General features: G+C 35.9%; 2 protein-coding genes across 2 annotated transcripts in view; one reads left to right on the top strand and one right to left on the bottom strand.

Annotated features, from left to right (window-relative positions):
- LOC107565006 (otoferlin-like) overlaps positions 1-10,086 on the top strand; it is a 45,906-nt gene extending 35,820 nt beyond the window's left edge. The window contains exons 38-41 of the mRNA XM_016250190.1: positions 1,298-1,539; positions 3,388-3,566; positions 7,416-7,516; positions 9,810-10,086. Coding sequence (XP_016105676.1) covers positions 1,298-1,539; positions 3,388-3,566; positions 7,416-7,516; positions 9,810-9,990 — 703 coding nt within the window. The 3' untranslated portion in view covers positions 9,991-10,086. The remainder of the gene's footprint in view (positions 1-1,297; positions 1,540-3,387; positions 3,567-7,415; positions 7,517-9,809) is intronic.
- A 1,698-nt stretch (positions 10,087-11,784) lies between these two features.
- LOC107564998 (heterogeneous nuclear ribonucleoprotein Q-like) overlaps positions 11,785-21,806 on the bottom strand; it is a 17,025-nt gene continuing 7,003 nt past the window's right edge. Inside the window, exons 4-12 of the mRNA XM_016250183.1 lie at positions 20,494-20,601; positions 20,213-20,326; positions 17,429-17,605; positions 17,224-17,359; positions 15,703-15,908; positions 14,989-15,138; positions 14,789-14,910; positions 13,787-14,147; positions 11,785-12,183 (exon numbers count right to left, since the gene is read on the bottom strand). Coding sequence (XP_016105669.1) covers positions 12,145-12,183; positions 13,787-14,147; positions 14,789-14,910; positions 14,989-15,138; positions 15,703-15,908; positions 17,224-17,359; positions 17,429-17,605; positions 20,213-20,326; positions 20,494-20,601 — 1,413 coding nt within the window. The 3' untranslated portion in view covers positions 11,785-12,144. The remainder of the gene's footprint in view (positions 12,184-13,786; positions 14,148-14,788; positions 14,911-14,988; positions 15,139-15,702; positions 15,909-17,223; positions 17,360-17,428; positions 17,606-20,212; positions 20,327-20,493; positions 20,602-21,806) is intronic.

Below are 21,806 nucleotides of genomic sequence, written 5' to 3'. Positions count from 1 at the left end.
TTTTTTGCATGCAAATGCTGCATGCATTTGATCCAAAATACTGAAAAATCTGTAATATTGTGAAATTATTATTACAATTTAAAATAATTGTTTTCTATGTGAATATATTGTAACAATGTAATTGATTGCTGTGATCAAAGCTGAGTTTGCAGCATCATTAATTCAGTGTCACGTAAATTATTCTAATATGCTGATTTGCTGCTTTTTATTACAAGTTAGAATGATTTCTGAAGCATCATGTGACACTGAAGACTGGAGTAACAGTCATTTTAAAATGTAATAATATTTCACAATATTACTGTTCTACTGTATTTTTGATTTGGTTTGTCCCTATTTTACCCAGCACTGGGTTGTATTTAACCCAGCATTTTTTAGAGTGTACTGCCATACATATAAAAAATGTATTTATTTTTTGTTACGTTTTTAAAAGACATATTTTTTTGCATGCAAATGCTGCATGCATTTGATCCAAAATACTGAAAAATCTGTAATATTGTGAAATTGTTATTACAATTTAAAATAATTGTTTTCTATGTGAATATATTGTAACAATGTAATTGATTGCTGTGATCAAAGCTGAGTTTGCAGCATCATTAATTCAGTGTCACGTAAATTATTCTAATATGCTGATTTGCTGCTTTTTATTACAAGTTAGAATGATTTCTGAAGCATCATGTGACACTGAAGACTGGAGTAACAGTCATTTTAAAATGTAATAATATTTCACAATATTACTGTTCTACTGTATTTTTGATCAAATACATGCAGCATTGGTGAACAGAAGAGACTCAAATACATATGTGACCCTGGAGCTCAAAAGCAGTCATAAATAGCATGGGTATATTTGTAAAAATGGCCAAAAATACATTGTATGGGTCAAAATGATTGATTTTTCTTTTATGCCAAAAATCATCAGGATATTAGGTAAAGATCATGTTCCATGAAGATATTATGTAAATTTCCTACTGTAAATATATCAACACTTAATTTTTGATTAGTAATATGCATTGCTAAGAACATCATTTGAACAACTTTAAAGATGATTTTCTCAATATTTAGATTTTTTTGCACCCTCAGATTCCAGATTTTCAAATAGTTGTATCTCGACCAAATATTGTCCTATCCTAACAAACCATACACCAATGGAAAGATTATTTATTCAATTTTTTTTTTATTCAGCTTTCAGATGATGTAAAAAATCTCAATTTCGAAAAATTGACCCTTATGACTGGTTTTGTGGTCCAGGGTCACATTTATCTTTCATGATATATCTTTTCACGTAACTTGTGACCAACAGATGGCTAAAAGGCCAACAAGAAGACAAGCAGGACACAGACGTCCACTATCACTCTCTGACCGGAGAGGGCAATTTCAACTGGCGCTTCGTTTACCCCTTCGACTACCTACAGGCTGAAGAGAAAATCGTCATCTCAAAGAAAGAGTCCATGTTTTCTTGGGACGAGACTGAGTATAAAATTCCTGCCCGACTGAATTTGCAAGTGTGGGATGCGGATCACTTCTCTGCAGACGACTTCCTGGGTGTGCTGTTGTACTTTTATGATTATTATTATGATTTGTATGATTAAATGTACATTCAGGCTCAGTCGTAATGACCTTCATTCATGCCGGCACATGTGTTTTTGGTTTTTGTTTCAGGTGCAATTGAACTAGACCTGAATCGATTTCCTCGCGGTGCGAAGACAGCGAAGCAGTGCTCCATTGACATGGTGATTAACGAGCAAGACATGCCCATGGTCAACATCTTCAAACAGAAGAGAATTAAAGGCTGGTGGCCATTTGTGGCACGAGATGAAAACGACGAGTTGGAAATTACAGTAAGTAACCTGCACGTAAATACGCTAATTTCTCATTTTCTTTTAGTTTGACGATGTACTTCAATAACTAAAACTGAAATAAAAAAAATATAGACGTATTTTTTAAAAACAAAAACGAAAAATAGGGACAAACCCAGCAATTGGGTTTTTTTGACCCAGCGGTTGGGTTAAATGTTTAACACAATCTTCTGGGTAGTAACCCAACCACTGGGTCAAAACAACCCAATTGCTGGGTTTGTCCCTATTTTACCCAGCACTGGGTTGTATTTAACCCAGCATTTTTTAGAGTGTACTGCCATACATATAAAAAATGTATTTATTTTTTGTTACGTTTTTAAAAGACATATTTTTTTGCATGCAAATGCTGCATGCATTTGATCCAAAATACTGAAAAATCTGTAATATTGTGAAATTATTATTACAATTTAAAATAATTGTTTTCTATGTGAATATATTGTAACAATGTAATTGATTGCTGTGATCAAAGCTGAGTTTGCAGCATCATTAATTCAGTGTCACGTAAATTATTCTAATATGCTGATTTGCTGCTTTTTATTACAAGTTAGAATGATTTCTGAAGCATCATGTGACACTGAAGACTGGAGTAACAGTCATTTTAAAATGTAATAATATTTCACAATATTACTGTTCTACTGTATTTTTGATCAAATACATGCAGCATTGGTGAACAGAAGAGACTCAAATACATATGTGACCCTGGAGCTCAAAAGCAGTCATAAATAGCATGGGTATATTTGTAAAAATGGCCAAAAATACATTGTATGGGTCAAAATGATTGATTTTTCTTTTATGCTAAAAATCATCAGGATATTAGGTAAAGATCATGTTCCATGAAGATATTATGTAAATTTCCTACTGTAAATATATCAACACTTAATTTTTGATTAGTAATATGCATTGCTAAGAACATCATTTGAACAACTTTAAAGATGATTTTCTCAATATTTAGATTTTTTTGCACCCTCAGATTCCAGATTTTCAAATAGTTGTATCTCGACCAAATATTGTCCGATCCTAACAAACCATACACCAATGGAAAGATTATTTATTCAATTTTTTTTTTATTCAGCTTTCAGATGATGTAAAAAATCTCAATTTCGAAAAATTGACCCTTATGACTGGTTTTGTGGTCCAGGGTCACATTTATCTTTCATGATATATCTTTTCACGTAACTTGTGACCAACAGATGGCTAAAAGGCCAACAAGAAGACAAGCAGGACACAGACGTCCACTATCACTCTCTGACCGGAGAGGGCAATTTCAACTGGCGCTTCGTTTACCCCTTCGACTACCTACAGGCTGAAGAGAAAATCGTCATCTCAAAGAAAGAGTCCATGTTTTCTTGGGACGAGACTGAGTATAAAATTCCTGCCCGACTGAATTTGCAAGTGTGGGATGCGGATCACTTCTCTGCAGACGACTTCTTGGGTGTGCTGTTGTATTTTTAAGATTTAAAGTCATTTTACATCCAGGCTCAGTCTTAATGACCTTCATTCATGCTGACACGTGTGTGTTTGGTTTTTGTTTCAGGCGCAATTGAACTAGACCTGAACCGATTTCCTCGTGGTGCGAAGACAGCGAAGCAGTGCTCCATTGACATGGTGCTTAACGAGCAAGACATGCCCATGGTCAACATCTTCAAACAGAAGAGAATTAAAGGCTGGTGGCCATTTGTGGCCAGAGATGAAAATGATGAGTTGGAAATTACAGTAAGTGACCTGCACATCAATATACTAATAATGTACAATCAGTACCTTTTGTAGTTACAAATTTGCATGATTTTTCTTCTGTTAAAATACAAAAGTTGATATTTTTCAGAATGTCCAAACTGCTACTTGGACATTCTTTTTAAGAAAGTGAACTTTTTTTTTTTTTTTTGCCTGTCAACCTCCAAAACTGTAATAAAGCACCACACAAAGTATGGCATTTAAGTGTAAGTACAGGGTTTTTATAGTAAGCTAAAACTTAAACCATAAAGAGATATGAAAATAAGCCCTAAACTTATTTTATTCATTTAGTTTGACTTGATGTACTAAAATAAAAAAAATAAAAAAACAAACACAAAAAATTAGCAAAACTTTAACTAAAATGAAAAGAGAAAATATTTAAATAAAAAACAAATTCAAAATCTTAATAAAAAATATGGCTGCAAGCAGAAAAGGGGCCACGCTCAACAGAGGCCAAATAAGAAGTTAAGCAAAGGCGTGAGCATTAGACCAACTGCAAAAATGAGTAATTAATGACGTTTTAAAATGATTTTACTCAGAATGGCTGAAAAATCATAAATGCAATCAATAGTAAAATAATTTTCAGATGCAGTTTGGAAAAAAGCCATCAAATTTGTTGATGTGGTAAACAAAAGCTTTTTGTCTATCGACATGAAAAGAGTTTGGTTTCAAAGAAAATCGAATTAGCAGAGAGGAAGTTCGGCCTATTATGATATAATTATATATATATAATAATATCATTGGTAATGTTCTCGACATTATCCAAGGTATCTATCAAAATCAGTCTCAGGACAATAGGCAAAGTTAATCAAAAGCTATTTGCATTTTTAAAAATTTCATTATAAATTTTGATCACAAGGTGGCGCTGCCCCTAAACTTTTTGAGTACCTTCAGGGCATGGTGCCGATGACACATAAAGATGTTTCGTGATGATAAGCCAATGCATTCATAAAATATGGCATGGAGAGGGCAATTTCAACTGGCGCTTCGTTTACCCCTTCGACTACCTACAGGCTGAAGAGAAAATCGTCATCTCAAAGAAAGAGTCCATGTTTTCTTGGGACGAGACTGAGTATAAAATTCCTGCCCGACTGAATTTGCAAGTGTGGGATGCGGATCACTTCTCTGCAGACGACTTCTTGGGTGTGCTGTTGTATTTTTAAGATTTAAAGTCATTTTACATCCAGGCTCAGTCTTAATGACCTTCATTCATGCTGACACGTGTGTGTTTGGTTTTTGTTTCAGGCGCAATTGAACTAGACCTGAACCGATTTCCTCGTGGTGCGAAGACAGCGAAGCAGTGCTCCATTGACATGGTGCTTAACGAGCAAGACATGCCCATGGTCAACATCTTCAAACAGAAGAGAATTAAAGGCTGGTGGCCATTTGTGGCCAGAGATGAAAATGATGAGTTGGAAATTACAGTAAGTGACCTGCACATCAATATACTAATAATGTACAATCAGTACCTTTTGTAGTTACAAATTTGCATGATTTTTCTTCTGTTAAAATACAAAAGTTGATATTTTTCAGAATGTCCAAACTGCTACTTGGACATTCTTTTTAAGAAAGTGAACTTTTTTTTTTTTTTTGCCTGTCAACCTCCAAAACTGTAATAAAGCACCACACAAAGTATGGCATTTAAGTGTAAGTACAGGGTTTTTATAGTAAGCTAAAACTTAAACCATAAAGAGATATGAAAATAAGCCCTAAACTTATTTTATTCATTTAGTTTGACTTGATGTACTAAAATAAAAAAAATAAAAAAACAAACACAAAAAATTAGCAAAACTTTAACTAAAATGAAAAGAGAAAATATTTAAATAAAAAACAAATTCAAAATCTTAATAAAAAATATGGCTGCAAGCAGAAAAGGGGCCACGCTCAACAGAGGCCAAATAAGAAGTTAAGCAAAGGCGTGAGCATTAGACCAACTGCAAAAATGAGTAATTAATGACGTTTTAAAATGATTTTACTCAGAATGGCTGAAAAATCATAAATGCAATCAATAGTAAAATAATTTTCAGATGCAGTTTGGAAAAAAGCCATCAAATTTGTTGATGTGGTAAACAAAACTTTTTGTCTATCGACATGAAAAGAGTTTGGTTTCAAAGAAAATCGAATTAGCAGAGAGGAAGTTCGGCCTATTATGATATAATTATATATATATAATAATATCATTAGTAATGTTCTCGACATTATCCAAGGTATCTATCAAAATCAGTCTCAGGACAATAGGCAAAGTTAATCAAAAGCTATTTGCATTTTTAAAAATGTCATTATAAATTTTGATCACAAGGTGGCGCTGCCCCTAAACTTTTTGAGTACCTTCAGGGCATGGTGCCGATGACACATAAAGATGTTTCGTGATGATAAGCCAATGCATTCATAAAATATGGCATTTTTTGCGACAAAATTCAAAGTGGTCGATGCCCAAAATGGCTGACATGGGATAAATTGGGTATAGTTCAACTCCAAAGAGACCAGTCTTGTCATTTTTGGCCCAACCACTCAGAAGTTATAAGCAAAAATATAAATTTTTCATACATCCTGACCACTAGGTGGCACTGTGCGACTAAACAAATAAATCTACTTACCATGCTGCCGGGTATGCACCACACGATTTTATGCCCAATTTTCACTCACCAACAGTTTTCTATATTCAAAATTACAGGCAAATCAGTGCTCGTTCACGTAAGCGATGATCGCATAGTACGACGTTTAAAAGGCACAATCTGAGAGAAGTGCCGATGCATTGCCAAAGCCCCAAAAAATATTTAGCAAGCTAAATATTTGGACCCCGCTGTTACTCTTGCAGTGTGAAATGTGTTTTGACTGGAACTGACATCGGTGACAACCTACAACCAACGAGAGAGCAAGATGCAGGGCAGATACAGAGTAGTCGGGGATTCTTCGAAGTTAACCTCCAGTCACCAATTCGTTGTGTAATGTGCAAACCACAGCAACTTCATTAAACAGTCATGTAGCGTGAAAGGAAACCAGCATAAGATATACACAATCGTGCCGTGAGCATCTAAGCTGCGGCTGCACAAACAGACAAGCATAAACCGCCCATAAGTGGATCTAGACAGGTGGTCCTGGGGAGGAGGAGGGAGATTTACAGAAAGTGATTACAGCAACACTAGTGCAAAGTCTATTTAAATGCAATTTCAATGGCTGACATATAAATATGACTGCTGTTGCAATATGTGCAATATTCAGGCTACACATTTTTAGTGCTACAGTGTAAGTACCGAGCTACATTATTTAACTACATGAAATTAGAATTAGGTTAAGGTTTGGTTTAGAGTTGGTTATCTGTAAATATGCATAATTTACTCGGATTACTATAGTAAGATACATTTAACGTGTAACTACATCAATTTAAACTGAAGTGTTACCCATATTTCTTGTTCTTCCAAACCAAAATGAAATGATTCACTGAAAATTCTCCTCACCAAGCATTCACATTTCAAATCTTACACTTCTGCATTTTTAAACTCTGTCACATGATACACAACATGCTGAACAGCAGCTAAAACATGACGATCCTGTGACCTCCTGCATGTCATATGGACTACTGTAATCATACTTTCGTGCTTTTTTGGGGACTTGGTAGTAAAAAAAAGCACCTTTTGCTTTCAACAGTGCTTTAAACATTCATCAGAATATCTTCCTTTATGAAGAATATCTAATTAAATGACAGAATTTTCATTTTTGCATGATCTGACATCTATAAACAATAAAAGGCTCATCCTAAACTATCAGGGTGCACTTGTAGCATTGTCTGTTCAGCTTTGATAGTTTGAACAATGTATTTTCTCTCTTAAGGGGAAAGTAGAAGCAGAGCTTCACCTGCTGACAGGCGAGGAGGCCGAGAAGAGTCCTGCTGGTGAAGGGCGCAATGAACCAGAGCCTCTGGAGAAACCAAAGTAAGAGCAACATTTGTCTTTACATCTACCTGCAGGGCTTCAGTCATTTGCCACTAACCATTTTTCACTTTCACTAAAGTATAAAAATTACAGTATTCATTTATTGAACTAACCATTTTAAATCACTTTTTAAAAATCTAATTCACATTTATTTAGAATACTGAAAACATTTTATCACCCAATTCTTTAAAAGAGTGCTTCATATAAAATAGATGGTAGCTTCTTGTTTTCCTGCTTCCAGCTTTGATTGAAGAGTACAAATGAAGAGTTCGTTTGCAAAAACTGATAACTCCGTTTTTAAAAAATTTCATAAATCATGTTTTTTCATCGTGCATTCCAATTATTTTAAGTAAAAATAACCAAAAAAATAAATAAAAAATACAGCTAACTAACACAATAATTCACAATTAAAACATAACAAAAAAAAAAAAGATTTTTGAACATTAAAATTTTTACAAATATTTTTGCAAAGAAACTCTTCAAATATCCTGGTTTAAACAAAATCTCTCCTCACATGATGTAGCACCTCCCAGAAAAGGAATGATACTCCGCCTTACATCAATGTGTACTTTTTAAATTAAATTATATCCCTTTAAAATGTCCAGATCCCTTATTCCTTTGTTTATCACACAATCTCTGAAACATGTTTCACCCCAAATATCAGCCTGCTTAATAATTATAATTTCACCATTGCCTCACCCACTATCCAGAAACCTTGAGAAGTAGCTGCCAATTTAATTTAGTAACTGGTAAGGAGACCAGTTCATACCTAAGAGTCTGGGAAACATCTGGTGAAAAGTGTCCTGTGATCAGAACAGACATGGAATCTCTCAGATGTTGAGATTTGAATAATTTTTGTTTTGTAAGTTATCTGAAGACTTTTATAGGCAGTCAGTATAATGGTGAAAAATGTTGGTGCTAATGTGTTCTTGTTTAAGTGTAAAGTAGAGCAGTGGTGAACCCATAGGGGTTTTTCTAATGGTTTCTCAGTTTTTATATCCACTTTGACAAGGTCAATGAATTTTGGGCAACCCCTGATATCAAAACACTGAACGAGCATAATAACAATGTTAATTGTTCAGCTAAAAAAAAACAACTTCTCCAACTGTAAGAAATTCTAATTTTGAATCAGAGAATCGTTCAAAGAATTATTGAATCACTTTAAATCGAGTTGAGCATTGAGTGGCTTCAAGAAGAGCTTTCTGTGACATAAACCATTATATTTGGTTATGCTATTCACACAGACATTGTAATAATATGTGACCCTGGACCACAAAACCAGTCATAAGGGTCATTTTATGAAATTTAGATTTATACATCATCTGAAAGCTGAATAAATAAGCTTCCATTGATGTATGGTTTGTTAGGATAGGACAATATTTGGCCGAGATACAACTATTTGAAAATCTGGAATCTGAGGATGCAAAAAAATCTAAATATTGAGAAAATCATCTTTTAAGTTGTTCAAATGAAGTTCTTAGCAATGCATATTACTAATCAGAAATTAAGTTTTAATATATTTACGGTAGAAAATTTGCATAATGTCTTCATGGAACATGATCTTTACTTAAAGGAACACTCCACTATTTTTGAAAATAGGCTCATTTTCCAACTCCCCTAGAGTTAAACAGTTGAGTTTTACTGGTCTGGCGGTAGCACTTTTAGCTGTAGCTTAGCATAGATCATTGAATCTGATTAGACCGTTAGCATCTCGCTCAAAAATGACCAAAGAGTTTCTATATCTTTCCTATTTAAAACTTGACTCTTCTGTAGTTACATCGTGTACTAAGACCGACGGAAAATGAAAAGTTGCTATACTCTCATTCCGGCGTAATAATCAAGGAACTTTGCTAACGTACCATGGGTCCAGCAGGGGCAATGATATTACGCAGTGCCTGAAAATAGTCCCCAGCACGCTCCCTGTGAAAGCAGGTGGTCACGTTGTTTATGTTGACAGAAGTTAGCCTATTTTCAGGCGCTGTGTAATATAATTGCACCTGCTGCACCAATGGTGGATTACCGTCCTTCAATATTTCACAATAAACAGGCCCATTTACCATCCATTTGGAAGCAGAAAATAAACCGCTATCTTATAATTATAGTGTTGAATCTCTTAAGTAGAACAACGCAGTGTTGACTAAACTTCACGAGTCTATGAGCACTGATGTGCACCATTACACACTTGAACCTGCCAAAATTGCATGTCATCAATGAGACATTTTAAATTTGTGCATGTTCATGATTAATTAAAACCCAACTTTTAAAAGCTTGTTCAATGGTTTTGTCCCACCAGCCGCCCCGACATTACATTGCTGTGGTTCCTTAGCCCGCTAAAGGCAATTCACCATCTCATCTGCAACCAGTACAAGTGGCTGGTCATCAAAATTGTGTTGGCGCTGATGCTTCTTGCCATTCTGGCCCTGTTCCTCTACAGTATGCCTGGCTATATGGCCAAGAAACTCCTGGGGGTCTGAGAGATTCAATCAGAGCTTAATCTCTTCTGCAATAAGTTTGAAATGCATGAATTGAACATGATTTGTATGTCTGCATTTGGCGAAATAAAGACATCAGTTGACAGTGAACCTAAAATCTAGTCTTGTTTGTTATTGGCACATATTTTGTTTTAATTGTTTTAAGTTGATTTTTGATTTAATTTGAACCATAACTCACTTTAGCCTTGTTTCACAGCAAGGGTTCTTAAGTTGGAGCACGGTTTTTCAAAAGGTTAGGTTTTGTAACAAAGCAAACCAGTTTGTGATGACAAATGGAACAAAATAAATAGATTAAAGTAAAATGACAAATTCCTGTAGTGTTTTTCTGTCTGCAAGTCCATCGATATCCATACTGCAAACTCACCCGATACCAAGAGGGAATTTTGCCACTTGGGGAAACAATAGGATAAAAGTTATCTTTTCATTTCTTGAATTCATAGCAGTTATATTACATTTAAGTGATAGTTTGGCTTGCATAGATTAAAGCTTAAAGGTGGGGTAAGTGATTTCTGGTAGCCAATGTTGATATTTCAAATCACCAAAACAAACACGCCCCTACCACAGAAGGGTCTCGCCCCTATTTTGATAGCTCTGCCCCACACATACGTACGCAAACCAGGCAACGATTAGTTCTGTGAAACAAAGCAAAACCAATGTTACACCGTGTCTACACCGGACGCGACGCGACAAAATACTATACAACTCATAATCAGTGATGCTGTCTACACTATATGCGGCGCGACACGACAAATCCCCGACAGAAAACTGCTGCTGCGTTCTATTCATGACGTATTCACACAAATTTCAAATGATTTTCAACGGTCGCTTTGTCGCGTCCAGTGTAGACAGACTTTAGCTGTTAAAGTGTTACTCACCGATTGAGAAGAAACAAAGCAACCTCGGTGTCCGATCGCAGGCCTTCCGCTCCTCGAGTTCTCTCCAGCGCTGGAAAGCTGATCCGATATTTACACGGGCCCTACTTCTTGCCTTAAGCCTTCTTTTATGCCATCATGAGTAGACACGCCCCTTACTGCTGATTGGCTACAAGATTGTTTTGGTACAATACATACATAAAAAATACATACCCCACTTTTAATCTAGCTCGAACGTTGTGAATAAAAGAATTTATCCAAAAATAAAATGTCTCATCGCTTACCTTTATTTGGTTCCGTACCCATATGTCTACAGGAGATCAGGCACACTGATGCATCAGTCAGCTACTTCTTCATTCAGTTAAATGGTGAATGAGAATGTCTTAGTCATCTCATTTTGTGTGCCAAATTTATTTGTATTGTGCAATAGTAATATAATTGACATCTTCAAATGCTGAAGTGGTTACCTCGTTTTATTTCTTAGTTAGAATATGTGTGACTTAATATTAACTAATTGTAAAAGCGGGATAATAGAACAAAAACTACTGATCTGTGAAATAATGGGCGATTAATCAATTATCAAAACAATCGTTTGTCGCAGCTACATTGTGGCCAGTTCTCACTCATTTTTTACAGTCTCATGTAGGTACTTAACGAAATTGTTATTTGGTGAAATTTGCTGTTGATTTCTACACTTAACTTTTCATGCCTTGGTTTGCCCTAAAGACAAAATTTTCACCCATTTTTTTTTTTGTATCAGCGTAGAATAGCCCTGTTTGTACAAACTTGTACAAGACTCGTTTCACACAGACTTGTGGGCAAGTTTCACTCGACACAAAATCCCACACCACACCACATGAAACGCAACATTGTAGTTAGCACAAAAATATACATCAGCATCAAGCTCCTCTGAGCCACTTCAAACGCAGGAGTAAAAAAAAAGAAAGAAAAAGAACAAAAGTGCAAAACACATCTGACGTATGGGGATCCTTGAGAGTCTGAACTTCAGTTCCAGAATGTGGCGAGTTTAGACTATATAACCGGGGGGGTAGTAGTAGTAGTGAGTAGGCTTATTTAGACGGGCTCCGAATGGGGAAAAACTGTGTGTCCGGGGTTTCGATTTGAGAAATCTTATGGTTTGTCGGGGATGGCAGTGTAGGAGATTTGCTTCAATACAGGCTGGAATATCATTGGACATTTGAGATTGCTTTAACCTTATGAACACTGGTAGCATCCGGTGTAACCCCATACAACAAGTCAGTCTTCATACTACCTGGTCAGGACCAGCCTCGACCCCCTTTCCCTGGTAAAACAAAAAACACGCATGCTTTATTCACACAAATACAAGCGGCGGTACAGTATCAGGTTCATGCAAGACCTTCACAACAAAAGCGCAGGAGATGATGAAAATCCAGTTATCCGAGTCATCACAACATGAGAACGTTTTCAAAGAAACAGTTGGTGACATTAATGCGTGTGCTAAAGCATGAGCATGTCCAGTCGCAGGACTGATTTTGCTGAAGTGCACCCGTTACCTTCACCTTTAAATCATTAGGCTATATTTAAAACAGACAGGTTTTGAGATGCATTACGGCGAAGGCTGGGAGACAGAATATTTACAAAACAATTGATTTTGCCCATGAAGTTTCCTATAATGAGTCAATCTTTAGACTAGCTTTATGATTATGATGAGTGTTAATACAGGTGTTTTAAAAACCTCTATTTTGAACTTTACTAGCAAAAAAAAGCATTAGAGGTCATAACTTTATTTCCGTGATTCATTTGAACTACTGTAAATTAGTAGGATTTAAATGCATAATACCTCAAAAGCTAAAGAAAAAAAAAATCAAACAATAAAATATTTGGACACTTAAATTTTTACTGAAATAAAACAGATTATTGGTGGCCGTTTTACAAGAAAATACTATTTTTACTCAGTTTTGCATTTGAAGATTCTAATCTGCTAAAATGGTTTTGATTAGGGAAAGCCACGTCTAAGCAATTTCAGAGCAAATTCTAGTCCTGCACCAAAATGTTTTTTTGTTGTTGTTTGCTTGACCAAACTGAAATTAAAGTTGATTTAAAGTTGATAAAGTAAGATTTTGAAAATCTGAAAACCAAAAACAAAGTTAAATATCAACCACTAATCATTTAACAACCAACACTCAAACTGACTTGTATATAAACATTTAAATTGTACTAAATACCGTTTAACAATATAACAGTTTTTACTCTATTTTGTTGTTGAAACATTTAAACAGGGGCTGGAAATATTGTGCTAAAAACAGCATAGACTTAAAGATGTCAGTTCATCAAAATTAAGGTTGATAAATTACAAATCTTCATTTTCAACGCTATTTAAAACAGTCATGTTTACCTGTTGTAGTCTATCCATGTTTTGTGCATGAAACAGACACTGATGCAGTCAAAACGGAGAAGCGCTTATTAAACGCCACCATTTCGGTCAATGATTTCCGCTCTCTAAAACGGTTTTAGCCAATGCTGAAAATTAATTTCGGTGCACCACCAGCAAATACTCAAATATAAAAACCTGAAAAATACAGATGTTTAAGCTAAATCGCACAGCTTGTGCTACAGTTGAGTACTTCTCGATGAAGACACTTTGCATATGCAGAAGTCAAAAATAAATCAGTGTACATAAGTGCCGTGTATTTCCAGGAATGAAAGAGCAGAAAGTGCAAACCTTTGGTCCGTTTCGTCCACAAGGTGCCTTGCATGTGTAAGCAATATGAAAAGGAGGGGAAGGAAAAAACAAACGCCAAAACACGTATTTTGATCACTACGTCCTTTGTCAAATTTGACTTAAAATGAGTGCACATCTAGCCTAGAGCGCTTCAAAACCTCCTGCCAACACTCCAGGATTGCTCCACCCACACATCACGTACCACTCGACATCTCTGCTGGAGGCCTGCTCTGGACCCTCGGCCGCCTCGGCTGGGCCCCGGACCCCCGCGCTGAGAGTATCCGGCCCGTCCTCTGGGAGCGGTGGAGCCGCGGCCCCTGGACAGTGTGGGGCCCCGGGCTCCTCTGCTGCCTCTTCCTCTGACGTGAGCTTGAAAGTCATCGTAGCCGTAGTAGGGGTCGTCGTAACCGCCTCTGTAGTTGTGATAGTCATAGCCGTAGTAATCGTAATAATCTTCGTAGCTGTAATAGTCGTGTGGATACGAATAACCTCTCGCGCCTCGCCCTCTTGCTCTCGTCGGGGGCTGCAAATGCGGCGGCCCGTAGTAATAATACTCATCATACCTGAAACACATGCACATGTTTACAATCCATACACAACCATTCAAGAGTCTGAGTGTGGTCACACCTCAAATCTGAAAAAGACTCTAGAAATGGGCGTGTAAAACTGGAAAAGAGGGCATGTAAAGGCGAGACAACAGCAAATAAAAAGACCTACAACACTTACACACTATATGCGACCCTAGACCACAAAACCATATGGAGGAAAAACAGCTCAATTTTATTCAGAGACGCAAACTAAGCAATTTGCAATTTGGTGCAGATGCTGATATTTACATGATGAACTTCTGATGCTTGTAATGTAAATCAATGAGATCTTTATATAACGGTATAACACAGGGTTCGGCAACCTTTTGGGCATGAAGTGCTATTTTTTATATTTTTGGTTAACCACTAAGCCAATAACCCCCCCCCCCCGCGTGCCAGTGATTATCCCTCATATGTTATGCCATAGGTTGCAGACCCCTGGTATATAGCAGATACTAACATAAGATGAAAATATAAGTAATATTGCATTAGTTACTATGGACTTTTGCTCTGTATTTTAAAGTCATGTTTAGACCTTGAGAGCATTGTTGTGCTATATATTTCTGTGTGTGTTCGTGGGGAGTTAGTTACGTGACAAAGCTCATAAATCGCCTTACATTTGAGTTTTAGCAGCTTGTCTCTGGGCTTTTCGCTCTTTCCTTTTCTGATCAGGCGGCTTTGCAAAGACAATTTCAATTTGTTCCCCTTCCAAATCCTTCCCGTGCATTTCAGCTAAAGCCTGCAGAAACACACTGGTTAAAATCTGTGCATTAATTACCAGCAACCTCTCAAATGATGCAGAGGAAGAGATAATTACCTTAACAGCGCTATCTCGCTCTTCAAAGTGGATGAAGGCGTAGTCTTTAAGCTTTTTAACCCTTTCCAGTTTGCCAAACTGACAGAACGTCTTCTCCAGAAGCTCTTCCGTTACTGTGCTCGCCAGGTTTCTTACAAAGAGGACTTTGACCTAAACAATACACGCAAAATAATCTCATCAGTATAAACTTGACCATGTATAATTCAAGGCTCTGGCATCAAATCTCATTTAACACACAGGAATCGATTTTGCATAAAGAAAAAGACTTTTAAATGTTTCCACCTTTAACTTTTGCATAACAAATAAGCACAAACTACCTTCAAATTTAAACTCATTCTGTTCAGTGTAAAGATTGTCATTCTCATTCTAACATCAACACAGATAATCAACCTTAAACTGCTTGACTAATACTGTATCATATATTTTATATATTAGGTTTTTTATTTCTCAGAATTAAGGAATGTACTGTACGTGTTACATTATGCAACCACCCAAGTGAACAAACCCACAGACAGAGATGGGATCAGTGAAAACTGACATGCTAAGTTCAGAATCATGTTTTTTTTGGCATCAGACATATTTCCAAAAAATATACAAAGTATACTGAGATACATGCTATCATGGAATAACATTCATTGATATAAAATTTTGGGCTTATCGGCACCCACACCTAATCTATTGTTGCACTAGAGCTGTTAGTGGAAAACAACGTACCTTAGCCATGACTTCAGGGTCAGGGTCTTCTATGGGATCAGCCCATTCTACCGTCACCACATTCCCCCACACCTTCACTTTGCCGCTCATTAATCTACGCCGCGCCTGGGCTGCCGTTTTATGATCATCGTACTCTAGGAAGCAGAAGCCACGATTCTTCTTCTTGTCATCAGGCTGATGGTATAAGATGACGTCGTTCAAGCCCTCTGTTGAGATTGAGGATAGAAAACCATTTCAGGAAGACTGACGTTTGTTTTGACACAAATACATCACAAACACTTGACTCTTCAGTTAATCAAAAAAAAAAAAAGAAAAGAAAAGAAAAGAGAACCCTGACAAATTCATTGCAGACATGCAGTTCTTCGGAATGGTTTCAGTAACAAGATTCAGTATTAGACGAAACGTTGGTGCAGAAGTTTTTCAGAAAATTACGAGTAATAGTTTAACGTTTTGAAATTACTGAATGACAAATGTAATGCTTCAACACTACTGACACAATTTTATTTTTACTTTATTGTCATATGAACTAAATACAAATAATGTACAAAGGGAAAAAAACTAAAATCTGGTATTTTTATGGGGTACTTTCCTTTGCACAACGTTTTAAACGAATATTTTGTTAAAATAGAGAAAACAAAAACAGGTTGGTCCTGTGCATGTACATATGCACAATATAAAAAAAGTGTGCTTTGTCTTTGCGCTAACAGAAACTCAATTTTTCACGTTAACATTATTGATATTAACACAAAATTATGATGAACTTACGATCTAAACAACAGATCCTCATCAGAGAGCTCATGTTTTTATCCTTACTGTAACAAACATGAGCGTCCTCTAGCCTAGAAAGTAACAGACCCCTTCTTTCTTATTTCAGAAAAACATTATTGTGATTTAAGATGAAAGCTGAGAAGTTTCTTTGCTTGACACTGTTGCTAGAACCTTCCAGCGCAAATAGTTTGCAAAAAACAATTGCAAACCACTGGTGTTGATTTTCATGATGATCTGTAAAAGCAGTGTGTCAGTCTATCGCTAATGCACACATGTGTGTGACCCTGCAGCACAAAAGCAGTGTTAAGTCGCTGGGGTATATTTGTAGCAATAGCCAACAATACACTGTATGGGTCAAAATTATCGAATTTTTCTTTTCTGCCAAAAATCATTAGAATATTAAGTAAAGATCATGTTCCATGAAGATATTTTGTAAATGTCCTACTGTAAATATCTCAACTTAATGTTTGATTAGTAATATGCATTGCTAAGAACTTCATTTGGACAACTTTAAAGATGATTTTCTCAGTATTTAGATTTTTTTGCACCCTCAGATTCCAGATTTTCAGTTATAGTTGCATTTCGGCCAAATATTGTCCTATCCTAACAAACCACACATCAATGGAAAGCTTATTTATTCAGCTTTCAGATGATGTATAAAGCTCAATTTTGAAAAACTGACCCTTATGACTGGTTTTGTGGTCCAGGGTCACATTTACGAGCATCTCAACAGTTAATAACACCAACACTTACCAGTAACTTTGGCAAACTCCTCCACAATCTGCTCCTTAGTTTTGCTCTTGGGGATGGAGCCCACAAACAGACGATTGTTGGCAACAGAGATGCACACACCAAGGTGCTTCCCAGGGCGAATTTCATTGTTGTTACACTGCAGGAAAGACTACAATCAGAATCCAAAAGGCCACAGGTGGATAGAAACAAGCAGACAATCACTTACGAGCTTGACGGCTTGCAGAGCAGCCTCTTTAGTGCAGAAGGTGATGAAGGCGTATCCTCGGTTCAGCCCGCTGAGCGGATCCATCATCAGACGCAGATCCCATATGGGTCCGGCTTTCTCGAACAGAGGGATGAGCTCATCTTCAAAGAGATCTCTCGGGATCTTTCCCACAAAAATCTGAGAGCATTTGAGGAAACAAGATCAGCCACAACATACAGAGTGATGTCCATAAAAATCTTAAAATAAACATTAAACCGACTATTTCCTAGCAATTAAGGGTCTGTGATATTAACAAAAAAAAAAAGAAATCTCACTACTTTCTGGGAATGTTGTCTTTTTGGTTTCACTACATTAAGTTGTCCTTGTTACAGAGTAATTACACAATTAAGCATGTAATATTAATAACAACAACATGTACTTACTTGAGTTATGGGTAGGATTTGTTTTAGAGTTAGTTGCTTGTAATTATGCATAAGTACATGTAACATGCGATAAGGACACTGTAAAATAAAAGTGTTACCGATTTGTTTTTGCTAACACTTTATTTTGACAGTCCACTTTAGGCATTCTACTAACAGTAAGTAACTTTGCAACTACGTGTCAACTAGCAGTCATTAGAGTATTAGTAGACTGTCTGCTTAATATCTGCTAACACTTTATTTTGATGCGTCCACAACATACAACAAACTGACTATCAGAAACTTTGCAAGTATGTCAACTTATTCGACTAACCCTAAACCTACCCTAACAGTCTACTCTGAGTTAGTAGACGTATAGTTGCAAAGTTACTTGTAGTTAGTTGAATGTCTAAAGTGTTTTTTAAGAGCAAAATTTGCCACCTTGTATTTTTTTCCAGTGGCGTTTTTTGCCTTTTGAAGGGCAATTTTTAACCTTATTAAATGTATGCATCATCTTTTGTGTGAAATTCTATATATAAATAAAACATTATAGGCGATTACAATCAAATTAAATCAGAATAAACTAAATCCATTTTTGCACTGCACAAGCAGCACAGAAGCTGCAACTAAAGCAGCATTTAGATGCATTTATACTAAAATTACAATTTCAGAATTCTATGAGATTTGTTTTTTAAAATAGAAAAATGAAACCAGATTTTTCAAATATGAACTCGAATTGACAATTTAAGAGTCATTGAATCATTCAATCAACCAATTTGTTCAAAACGGATTCATCTTTATGAAAGGATCATTGATTTGTGTAAAAATGCTCATTCATTAAGGAACTAAACACTGTTTACACAAAATGCATACATTTGTAGAGTATACATTTTAGGGACTGTGCACGAGTCGACTACTGCTTCAGCAATTAATTGACTAGTTAAAACACTATGCAAATTAATTCCCCTTTCCTGCAGTATTTAATAATGAAATACATTGTCAATCACCTAAAACTCACTATGCAAATGACGGCACTGTGAACATAACATTGATATGATGCCGTATGTTTTTTTTTTTCCAGAACGTTTGACTGATTCTCGATTTTTACGATTTTCATCTCGTTCATCACGTGCACCGACATGCAGTCGGATCATTCTTTTCTCTTTACTGCTGACATAGTCAAAGTGTCTAATTCTAACATTTGGTAATATTTCGATTCAAAATCGTGATTCCTCGATTTATAAAAAAAAAAAAAGCAATTTCCTAGCAATTAGGGGTGTGCAATATTGACAAAAAAAAAGAAATGACATGTTACTACTCTCTGGGTTTGTTGTCTTTTTGGCTACACTATATTTTCAGGTATCCTTGTTAAAGTGTAATTACACAATTAAATACCGAGTAATATTAATAAAAGCAATACTATAGAGGGATATGGCTAGGGTTAGTTGATTGTAATTATGCAGAATTTGCTGCCATTACTATAGTAAGCACATGTAACGTGTAACAAAAACACTGTAAAATAAGTTACCAACCAAAATTTGCCCCCTTGTACTGATTTTCAGGGGCGTTTTTGCCTTTTGAAAGACATATTTTACCTTATTAGATATATGCATCATGTTTTGTGTGAAATTCTTATTATTCTAATTGATTGATTAAACACAAGACATTATAGGCTATTACAAATCAAATTAAATCAGTATCAACAAAATCCATTTTTGCACTGAACAAGTAGCACAGAAGCTGCATCTAAAGCAGCATTTAGATGCATTTATACTAATTACAATTTCATAATTGTATGAGAAGAAAAATGAAATACATTTTTTTAAATACTTTGAATAAGAACTCAAAACTGCCAATAAGTGCTGGCAATTCAAGAGGCACGGAGTCAATCAACTGATTTGTTCAAAACTGATTCGTCTTTATGAATGGATTAATGATTTGTTCAAACATGTTGATTCACTCGGGAACTAAACACTGTGTTTACACAAAATGTATGCATTTGTAGAGTGTACATTTTAGGGATAGTGCACGAGTCAACTACTTCTACCCCAGCAATTAATTGATAAGTTAAAACACTACGCAAATTGATTCCCCCTTCCATGCAGTGTGCAATAATGACATGTATTGTCAATCACCTAAATCTCACTATGCAAATGCAGGTGACGGCACTGTCAATGTGAAACTGATATGATGCCGTATGCTTTAAGGTGAAGCCAAGTGCGATACTTTCATTGCTTAGAAGTCTAATTTGGGTTTTTATGCAAGCTCCAGTTGAGTGTTTTAATGAACATGACACAACGCATTTTGACAGCTTCAAAACAGAATCGAACACTAGTGCAGAATAAAACAGACATCCGTCAGTCACACAAACGACTACAGCACTGACCTCTGTGCCGACGGTGGGCTGAACTCCAGCATGGGTCGACCCTGGAGGAGGACCGCCATACTTGCGCTGGCCTGTCGTCACATCAAGTGTATAGCCAGTTTTCTCGAGCAAAGCCTGTGAAGCAGAAAATAAAAACACTTGACAGTCAGACAGGTACTGGATCAATAGAAAAGAAAGAAGCAACACAAACAGCTATACAGAATGAACAATAGATAGACAGGCGGCTATATCATTCAACTTTAGGATCTAAAAAACCTGACTTACTGGCTGCATAGACTTACTTTGATTTTGGCCTCATCTGGTCCTTTAGTGGAGTCCAACACTTTGGTCCCCTGTTTCTCCCTCTGCCTGTACGTCTTCATCACTCCACAGAGGAAGGCACTTTTATTCTGTTCAAGAGCGAAACATTAGCAATGGGTGAGCAGGTGTAAATTAATAAGAATTCATTTATATTTCATTTATGCATTGAAGATTGCCATTTCACATAGGATTATTACATTTCTTTGCCCGAATATTAATGGAAAAACGGTGACACTTTAGAATAAGGAACACTTATGCACTATTAACTATGACTTTTCCCTCAATAAATTCCTAATTTGCTGCTTATTAATAGTTAGTAAGGCAGTTGTTAAGTTTAGGTATTGGGTAAGATTAGGGATGTAGCATAAGGCATTAACATGTGCTTAATTACTACTAATAAATGGCTAATATTCTAGTAATATGCATGCTAATAAGCAACTAGTTAAGAGACACTAAAATAAAGTGTTACCGGAAAAACTTCAATTATAGTTTGTTTGGTTTTTTTTGAGAATTTTTAAATTTCACTAAAATTACATTTAAAAATGTTTATATCTAGTTAATCACACGATGTGACAATTAACTGATCTAATTAATTGCAAATCAATCGCACATCAGATTAGAAATCGCCTCTAAAAGATCATTTAAAACCATTTTTTGTGTTAAATGGGAAAAGCATCAAATGGACATTACAAAAAGGAGCTTTAGAAAGACTTTTTTTTTTTAAAATGTTATGGAAATATGAAATTATTTTAATGAAGTGATCCTCTAAAATAAGAAACTAAAACTACCAGTAGATGGTAGTAAATGTCTTCATGAATAAATCATTGACTCGTTCATTCATTCAAACGGCTGATTCATTCAGGAATGATGTAAAAGATCCTCTTTATGAATGGTCCATTGAAACATTGGTTCACCATTTCGTTCAAAGCGCGGATTAATTGAGAAACTGTGCGCTGCTTTGAGACACACAGCACTTCTGCATTACTAGGTAATATTTGGCTTGGCAAAACGGAACAAAAATATCTAAAATATAACTATTTACACTCATGCTATTCAGGACAAAAACGGCACTCATGCGATATTGCACTATTGATATTTCTTATTAGCCATTTGATATTAAATATGCTATGACACAAAGATAAGCGCAACAGCACACAGAAAGTTATAGATGCGGTAGTAAAAACAAAAAAGACATTTATATTATATGATTTAGGTATGCAATATTGCATGAACAAAATGTTTAAACACGATTGCAATGTGATTTTATACAATAGTTTTTCGATATAAAAAGTTA

The sequence above is a fragment of the Sinocyclocheilus grahami genome, unplaced genomic scaffold (genome assembly GCF_001515645.1).
Source record: "Sinocyclocheilus grahami isolate Dianchi unplaced genomic scaffold, SAMN03320097.WGS_v1.1 scaffold973.1, whole genome shotgun sequence".
Taxonomy (NCBI): Eukaryota; Metazoa; Chordata; class Actinopteri; order Cypriniformes; family Cyprinidae; genus Sinocyclocheilus; species Sinocyclocheilus grahami.
Note: the sequence above shows the minus strand (reverse complement) of the source record. Positions and strands in the feature narration are given on the sequence as shown.